General features: G+C 61.7%; 1 protein-coding gene across 1 annotated transcript; it reads left to right on the forward strand.

The window, feature by feature from the left end:
* On the forward strand, positions 1 to 8376 carry DLL1 (delta like canonical Notch ligand 1). The gene is made up of 11 exons (XM_075553853.1): positions 1 to 756; positions 1064 to 1369; positions 1855 to 1915; positions 2010 to 2267; positions 3659 to 3719; positions 4027 to 4157; positions 4268 to 4437; positions 4551 to 4767; positions 6042 to 6825; positions 7041 to 7158; positions 7843 to 8376. Exons 1-11 carry the CDS (start codon positions 703 to 705, stop codon positions 7846 to 7848), a joined length of 2166 nt encoding a protein of 721 aa, XP_075409968.1. The 5' UTR covers positions 1 to 702; the 3' UTR covers positions 7849 to 8376.
* The last annotated feature ends 547 nt before the right edge of the window (positions 8377 to 8923 follow it).

Below are 8923 nucleotides of genomic sequence, written 5' to 3' on the forward strand. Positions count from 1 at the left end.
CTGGCCTCTCCGTGACCGCCCGAAGCCTCGCCGCGCCCCATACCCGGCCTCCAGGCCCGCTCTCCGAGCCCGCGCACTCCCGGGGGCCCTCGGTGAGCGGACGCGTGCCTCTGAGTAACCCGGCATAGGCGGCCCGAAGCGCTATCGGAACGACCGCGCGGCCGAGGGGAGACGGGGGCGCGATCCGCAAGACGCGCCCGCCCGCGCACCCCGAAATAGCGCCAGCCACCGGCCGCTGCGCCCGCCGCCCGGGCGCCGGGATTATCGCCTGGCCGGCAGGGATTTCCAGTAGCCGCGTCCTAATCGGCCGGGGAGGCCGCCGGCCACGCCTGGGACTTAAGCAGGGGACCGACCCGCTGGCTCCGGGTCCCTCGGCCGTGCCCCCTGAGAAGAGCACGGGCCAGAACCAGGAAGAGGCGCAGACTGGGAGAGACGGAAGAAAACCGAAAGTTGCGCTCCACGAGCGCGCCCCCCCTCCTCCGGAGAGCTGCCGCTGGCCAGGACTGGCCGCCGGGAGGCGACTCCTCCGGGACTGGGTGATAGGACAATCGACGACAGCAGTCCGACGATCCCGGCCGCGGGCAAGACCCCAGCGTTTCCTCTCTGCGTCTCGGGGAGCCCCCTCCAGCCTCCATTAGCGGCCTGTCCTTTTAAGAAGAAAAGCCGGGAGGAAGCCGGGAACGCGGCGAGCCGGAGCCCGCCATGGGCCGCCCGTGTGCGCTGGCTCTCGCTGTGGTCTCGGCCCTATTGTGCCAGGTGGGTCCTTGGGCTGCTATTCTGATGGGGAGACCTGGGCCCTGTGGTGTCAGCTGGGATGTCTCAAACGTGCAGTGTGTGTGTCCCGTGACCGTGTCCAGGGCCTGCGGTGTCAGGGGGTACCCTGCAGTTCAGGTGTTTCCCCCAGAGCTTGCTATGCCAGGTGGGGTTCCCGGGGCGCGGGCGCCTTGTATGAGCTTGGAGGTGGGAAGGGGCGGGCACCCGAAGGCCACGCACACTGTCGGTATGAGAGGCGATCTGCAGGGGCCTCCCCTGACCCGGCGCCCGTGGCCTTTCTGCCTCGCAGGTCTGGAGCTCCGGGGTATTCGAGTTGAAGCTTCAGGAGTTCGTCAACAAGAAGGGCCCGCTGGGGAACCGCAACTGCTGCAGCGGAGCGGCTGGGGCCGCGGGCCAGCCGCAGTGCGAGTGTCGAACCTACTTCCGTGTGTGCCTCAAGCACTACCAGGCCAGCGTGTCCCCCGAGCCGCCCTGCACCTACGGCAGTGCCGTCACGCCGGTCCTCGGCGTGGACTCCTTCAGCCTGCCAGATGGCGCGGATGTCGGCCACGCGTTCAGCAACCCCATCCGCTTTCCCTTCGGCTTCACCTGGCCGGTGAGTGCCTGCCCTGGGGGCTGAGGAGGTCTGAGGACGTGGGAAGACTGTGGGATGGGCGGTGCAAAGTCTGAGGGCCAGGCCCGTGAAACCCCAGGGCAGGTCCACGCTACCCGGTATGGAGCCTTAGAACTGGCCGTCTCGCCCTTGCCCCTTGGCGGAGCTGGTGGTCTAGGGCCGAGGCCCAGGGGACTGGGCCATTCTCAGCCGCCTGCCAGGCTAGCGTTTTATACTTAGAAGACAGAGGGCTGCCCCTCTGGCTCCTCCCGATCTTCAGCTTTTACAAAGCAATATCCTGTGTAACACAAAAACCAGGGCAGGAAACGGCTCTTTTAAAAAGTTTTCCCATTTCCTTGAGGAAAGTGAAAACAGTCCAAAGATACACATGGGCTCTCCTGGGGCCACACGCTCAGGCGCCTGGGACCGAGAGGCTGTGGCCTCAGGATTTGGGGGACACTTCTGGTCTTACGCCCCTCCCCTTCCAGGGCACCTTCTCTCTGATCATTGAAGCCTTGCACACGGACTCCCCAGACGACCTAACCACAGGTAAAGGAAGGACCTGGCGCCTGGCCTTCTACATTGGAGGCAGAGGGGTGCTGGAGAGCCCCAGGCCCACCCCGTGCCTCTCCTCCATTTCCAGAGAACCCCGAGAGGCTCATCAGCCGCCTGGCCACGCAGCGGCACCTGACAGTCGGCGAGGAGTGGTCGCAAGACCTCCACAGCAGCGGCCGCACCGACCTCAAGTACGCCTACCGCTTCGTGTGTGACGAGCACTATTACGGCGAGGGTTGCTCCGTCTTCTGCCGGCCCCGTGACGACGCCTTCGGCCACTTCAGCTGCGGCGAGCGCGGGGAGAAGGCCTGCAACCCCGGCTGGAAGGGCCCATACTGCACAGAGCGTGAGTCTGTGGGGAGCAGTGGCCTGGCCTCCGCTGGGGGAGGGGTGTGAGGGTGGGGTTGGGGCAGAGTGGCAAGCCCACTAGGGCGGTTCTAGCCTCCCCACCCCCACCCCCCCAGCGCTTATCAGCCCCCCATTCTGCCCGCCTTACCAGGGAGAGTTGGGGCCAGGCCTGCAGCCGGTGGGGGTAGAAGGAAGGAAGGACAGTGCTGTGGGGCCAGTGGAAACCAGGCCTGCTGTCACAGCGCTCGCTCACTGGGTATTGCGTTGGTTCTCCGAGTTGGGGTGCTAATGGTCCCCAAATCTCTTGGGTGGCACGCACCTGTGTTTGCGTGTCGCCGTGGGAATTCAGGGGGTTGTGTGATCTTGTTCAGGGGGCGGGAGGGCGCACACAATGCTGCAGAGGCATTTTGGTGCTCTGACAGTGAAAGCGGGTTCGGATTACTAGGTACCCAGTGGTCATGGCTCCAGGGATAGGGCGGGCTCTACAGGCGGGGCTGGGGCTGGGGACCAGCCGGAGCCTCTCCTGGGCCAGGCTGCAGAGGCCTTCTATCTACCCCGGGGGCCCGGGGACGGTGGGCCCCCGAGTTCTCCTGGAAGCCCAGTTGGGAAGTCGGTGGGCCTGTGCCTGGTCTGGCTCCGCCCGGGAGGGGCGGCCTGCCCCTTCCGCAGGCACCTTCCCTTCCGCACGCCCTAAGTGTGTCCCCTGTCTCCGGCAGGGCTTTGTCGTATTAAACACTTGGCCCGTGACTTAACGCACCCATAACCAGGCGAGGGAAGTAGCTCGCCTGGCCCGGCGCCGCCCCTCGCCGGCCCGGCCTTGCCCACCCAGTCCTTCGCCTGCAGCCGTAAAGTTCCACTTTTCCTTCTTATTCAAATCCTCGGGCCGCGCCGCCGCCCGCGCGCGTGCCGCAGATTAGCTCGCCCGCCGCGCTGGCCGGCGGGGCCGCGGGGGCGCGCGCGCGTGTGCGCACGCGGGGCACACGGAGGGGGCCGGGGGAGGGGAGGCCGCATTGTGGCCCCGGGGCAGCTGCTGGGAGAGCGCAGACAATGGAGCAGCTGTCCCGCCCGGCACCCTGCACACCAGCTGTCCACTCTTATCCACACACGTTCTGGGAGATGAAGAGGTGGAGCTTTGTGCGAAGAATTGGGAAGTGGGGGAGGGGCGGAGGGGGAAGGACTTCTGACCCTCCGAGAAGAAAAGGGGTGGGGTGGGGTGGGGGCTTTTGAGTCCCTTTTGTCCGTGTGCAACTGTATTAAGAAGAATGCTGCTCCGGGGCTGAGTGGCGTATGGCAGATCAATACCCACCAGGCTAGGGAGCTTAACTCAGCTGGGACTCTGCTGGCCGGGCCTCACCCTGCTCTTCCCCCCTCTCTCCTTCCCTTCCGCAGCGATCTGCCTGCCAGGCTGTGACGAGCAGCACGGGGTCTGCGACAGGCCAGGAGAGTGCAAGTGAGTTCTTGGGGTTCCCGTCCTCCAGCCTGTGTGCCTCACTGAACCCCAGGTGGGGCGGGCTAGGGCTGGGTCTGCGCCTGCAACCGGAAGTGTAGGCATAAGGTCACTCAAGGCCCCTCCCCGTCTTTGGGGGTCACGGGTATCGGTTCCAAAGGCGGCCTGGAGCTCCACAGGTCTGAGGCCCGCTGCCCAGAGGGACTCCCAGCCCCAGGGATGGGGCAGGCCTGGGGCCGTGGCTGCCTCTATACCGAGGCGCTGCTGCTGCAGCGGCCCTGTCCTGAGCCTGGTGCTTCCTGTCCTGCAGGTGCAGGGTCGGCTGGCAGGGCCGGTACTGCGACCAGTGCATTCGGTACCCCGGCTGCCTCCACGGCACTTGCCAACAGCCATGGCAGTGCAACTGCCAGGAGGGCTGGGGCGGCCTCTTCTGCAACCAGGGTGAGCGTCCTGCCTGAGCCCACCTGCCTTCCTTCCCAAGGGGCCGGTCCCTCGCGTGGTGGCCACAGCGGCCAGCCCCCTGACCTGATGTCCGCCCTGCTCGCCCACAGATCTCAACTACTGCACCCATCACAAGCCCTGTGAGAATGGCGCGGCCTGCACCAACACTGGCCAGGGCAGCTACACCTGCTCCTGCAGGCCTGGATACACTGGCACCAACTGTGAGATCGAGGTCAACGAGTGTGATGCCGGCCCTTGTCAGAACGGAGGAAGCTGCACGGTATGTCGTGGCAGGGCTGCTTGGACCTGTCTCCAGGCTGGGGCCTGTCCCTGGGGTGAGTGGAGCCCTGTGCCCAGATACCCACAGAAGTCAGCTTTACCTTTGTTCTCTAGGATCTAGAGAATGGCTACTCCTGTGCCTGCCCCCCAGGCTTCTATGGGCAGCATTGTGAGCTGAGCGCCATGACATGTGCTGACGGCCCCTGTTTCAACGGGGGCCGCTGCTCGGACAACCCAGACGGGGGCTACACCTGCCACTGCCCCAGAGGCTACTCCGGCTTTAACTGTGAAAAGAAAGTGGACCACTGTGGCTCTTCACCATGCTCCAACGGTAAGAGGCTGGCAGATGCGCTGCAGGCCTGCTGACCAGAAGCTGCCTGCTCGGCCTGCCCAGGGTGCCTCAGAAGAAAGGCCTGGGCTCTACTCGGAACAGGTCTGCCACTGGAAGCCCCAGGGATTTTGGTTCAGAGGGTGGTTCCCAGTGGCCTGTAGTCTCCGGGGAAGCGTCACTCCTGAGTCCTTAGTGCCTTCACGCTCCGGGCACAGTGGAAACCTGACAGGCACCGAAGCAGGCACTGGCCGACATAGCCGCCTGGAGTGTGGTGGCCTGTGTGCATGCATGAGTGCATGTGAATGTGTGTCTGTGTATGGTGTGTGTTATATGTGTTGTATGTATGTTATATGTATTGGGTGTACTGTGTGTTATGTATGTATGTGTATGTTATATGTGTTATATGTATGTGGTATGTATGTTATGTATATGTGGTGTGTGTGTCTGTGTGTATAAGCTCAGCTCTGGCCCCTCCTTTTCAAGTTCAGTGGCCTGGTGTGGGGTGTAGTTACCTGGGGCCAGTGTGGTCTGCTGGACAGGTGTGGGGACAGGCTCAGCCTAGAGTGGGGTGTGAGCATGGGGGGGTTGTCAGTGTGACCCCCTGGGCAGGCACATAGTGGATGCACTGGATGAGCTCAGCCTGGTGTGGGGCATGGGAACCAGGCGAGCTGTTATAGTTCTGGGTGGACATGTTCAGCCTGGTGCTTGGTGACTCCCATTAGGCACCATGATCAAAGGGAGCTGTCAGTGGAAAAAGTGTTCGGCTGCTTTCTGTGTTTCGTCTCACGGCTCCGGAGGGCCTCTGGGCCAACTGGTGTGTGCCAACACTCCCACTCCCTAAACCAGCATGGCCCAAGAAAGTATGCTCCAGAGGCGGGGTGTCCAGGAAGCTGGGCGGAAGGAGAGGCGGTCCCTGCCTCCGCACCCCCTTCTGCACCTCCTTCAGGCTCTCAGCCCTGCTCTGCTGGCTCCTCCCTGTGTGGCTGCAGGCAGGAGCCTGCCCCCTGCAGAGTACGTTGCCTCGCCTGTCCCCTAGCCTGTGCAGGCAGCCTGTGGACAAACTTGCTCCAGACACAGCCCAGTAGGCAGGGTGTGAGCCCAGACTCTGTAGCGGGTTAATGATTGCGGGCCGGGCACGCTGCCCGCTTGCCCCGCCAAGGCCAAAGGCTGTCTCTCCTTTGGCTTTGTGTCTCTGTGCCTGGTGCCAGGCACGTGGGAGGCGTGTGAGCAGGTGCCAGCAAGGTGAGTGATGCACCCTTCCCCCCATGTTCCAGGAGCACAGTGTGTGGACCTGGGCGCTTCCTACCTGTGTCGTTGTCTGGCGGGCTTCTCCGGAAGGCACTGTGACGGCAACGTGGACGACTGTGCCTCCCTGCCCTGCGCCAACGGCGGCACCTGCCAGGACCACGTCAACGACTACTCCTGCACCTGTCCCCCAGGCTACACGGGCAAGAACTGCAGCGCCCCTGTCAGCCGGTGTGAGCACGGCCCATGCCACAACGGGGCCACCTGCCATGAGAGGGACCGCCGCTACATGTGCGAGTGCGCACGCGGCTATGGTGGCTCCAACTGCCAGTTCCTGCTTCCAGACCCCATGGTGGTGGACCTGACTGGGCGCTACTTGGAGACTCGGGGCGGCCCGTTCCCCTGGGTGGCTGTCTGCGCCGGCGCAGTGCTGGTCCTGCTGCTGCTGCTGGGCTGCGCGGCTGCCGGCGTCTGCATGCGTCTGAAGGCGCAGAAGAGGCGGCTGCTCGGCGAGGCGGGTCGGGCAGAGGTGGAGACCATGAACAACGTCGCCAGCTGCCAGCGCGAGAAGGACGTGGCGGTCAGCGTCATTGGGGCCCCGCAGATCAAGAACACCAACAAGAAGGCAGACGTGCACGGCGACCACAGTGGCGACAAGGGCAGCTTCAAGGCGCGGTACCCGGCTGTGGACTACAACCTGGTGCAGGGTCTCAGGAACGAGGACCCCGCCAGGGATGCCCACGGCAAGCTCGAGGCCAGGCCCGAGCCACATGGCTGTTCCAGCGTGGATCGGGGCTCTGTGGCGCCCAGGGGGTGCGTGAGGCCCGGGGGTGGTGGTCATAAGCCAAGGAGCTCTTGGTGGGAGGGGGAGGGAATGGGGGACGGAAGAGGGGACGTGAGCCAAGGGGCCTGGGGCGCTGGGTGGGAAGCTGGTGGGCGTGGACCAAGGGGGTGGTGGATACCCGGCTCCCTCGGGTGGGGTGCTGCTCTTGTGTGCTCACTGCACCCTCCTGCCCTGCCCTGTCCAGTGGGGAAGCGTCTGAGCGGAGAAGGCGGGACTCGACGAGCGGCATGTCCAAGGACACCAAGTACCAGTCGGTGTTTGTCATCTCTGAGGAGAAGGACGAGTGCGTCATCGCCACTGAGGTCTGTGTGGGGCTCCCCTTGGGTCCCTGCGCTCAGGAGTGGGTGGGGTAGGGTGCTGGGCTTGGGTGGGGCACTGGGTTGAGGACTGGCGCTCTGGTCAGGGTGCTGGCCTTCACCCAGACATAGGGGTTCAAGGTAGTTCATCTGGTGTTGGGGCTTAGGGTTGCAGTTTGACATTCAAGCATGGAGGCTCAGGGGTGGAGCTCCATGTAGGGGCACAGGGCTCAATTTTGAGTTTGGCATTGGGGCATAGGTCAGAGCTTAGGGCGTTGGGGCTCTGTGCATGGGTATAGGGGCTTGGTGTGGTGGTATTGGGGTTTGGTGTTAGGGTATCAGGGTTGAGGGGTGGGGCTCCACATGGGGGCACAGGGGTTCTGGGCATCAGGACTCAGTTTTGGGGCTTGATGTTGTGACATTGGGGCTGGGATTTCTTGTGGGCCCACAGGAGCTCGGGGCTGGAGTTTGATGAGGGGGCATCAGGGGCTCAGTATTGAGGTTAGGTATCAGGCCTGAGGCTCTGTGAGGGGGCATTGGGGTGGGACATGGTACTCTGCACTAGCCCATCATGTGGTGTGGGCCAGCCATGTGGTGTCAGGCTGGGCACTCGGAGGGAGGGAGTAGAGCAGGCTGAGAACCATAGCCCCCATCCTTAACTCATCTTTCTCTCTCTTGTGCTCTCCTCAGGTGTAAAAGGGAAATGATATGGCACCCCCAGCCCCCGTTTCTCCTAAAACACATAGAATTCCAAGGATATATGCCCCAACGGATGCTGCTGTATGAGGAGGGAGGCCCGGCTGCTGCTGGGATAAATTCAGACTGAGCTGGCTCTCTTCCTGAAGTTAGTGGGCGCCTGCTTGTGGCCCAGGCCGGCGGGCATCGTGGGCACCCGCTGCATGGCCTCTGACTCCCGTTGCACTATGGACAGTTGCTCTTAAAGATTTATATTTAACGGACAGACGGACTGACTGACGGCAGAGACTGTGTGCTGCCTCATGTGTGTGTTTGCTACCCTCCGAGCCAGTCTTTTCTTGAGTTAAACACAAACACTGCCTGTTTGTCCTCTTTGGATACTGAAATGTGTTTTTTTCTAGGTGGAAAAAAATGTGTGTTATTTTTTGGATTTGTAAAAATATTTTCATGATATCTGTAAAGCTTGAGTATTTTCGTGATGTTCTTTTTTTATAATTTAAATTTTCTGGTAAATATGTACAAAGGCACTTCGGGTCTCTGTGACTATATTTTTTGTATATAAATGTATTTATGGAATATTGTGCAAATGTTATTTGAGTTTTTTACAGTTTTGTTAATGAAGAAATTCCTTTTTAAAATATTTTTCCAAAATAAATACTATGAATGACACCAGAGTGGTCTGCACATCTTGCCCTGGGATTGCTCACGGGTAAGGGGGATGCAGGTCCACATCCTGCCTTGGGAGAGCGGCTCCGTGGTGAGTTGAGGGAAGCATGGGGACTTCACTGAGCCCTTGCTCTGACTCATGAGGGTCGCCTGGAGTTAGGCGCAACTTGATGGCAGCTTTTTCTTCAGTTGCCTTGTTGGGGTGAATAATGGCTTTCCATGGGGTGATTGGGTTTGGTTTGGAGGTCTGTTTGTGATGCTCAGTGAGTCTCAGGCCTGTGTGTCTGTGATACTGAGCGAGGTTCAGCCTGTGTGTCTGTGATATTGAGCGAGTTTCAGCCTGTGTCTGTGATACTGAGCAAGGTTCAACCTGTGTGTCTGTGATGTTGAGCAAGGTTCAGCCTGTGTG

This window comes from Tenrec ecaudatus, chromosome 7, assembly GCF_050624435.1.
Source record: "Tenrec ecaudatus isolate mTenEca1 chromosome 7, mTenEca1.hap1, whole genome shotgun sequence".
NCBI classification, from domain to species: Eukaryota; Metazoa; Chordata; class Mammalia; order Afrosoricida; family Tenrecidae; genus Tenrec; species Tenrec ecaudatus.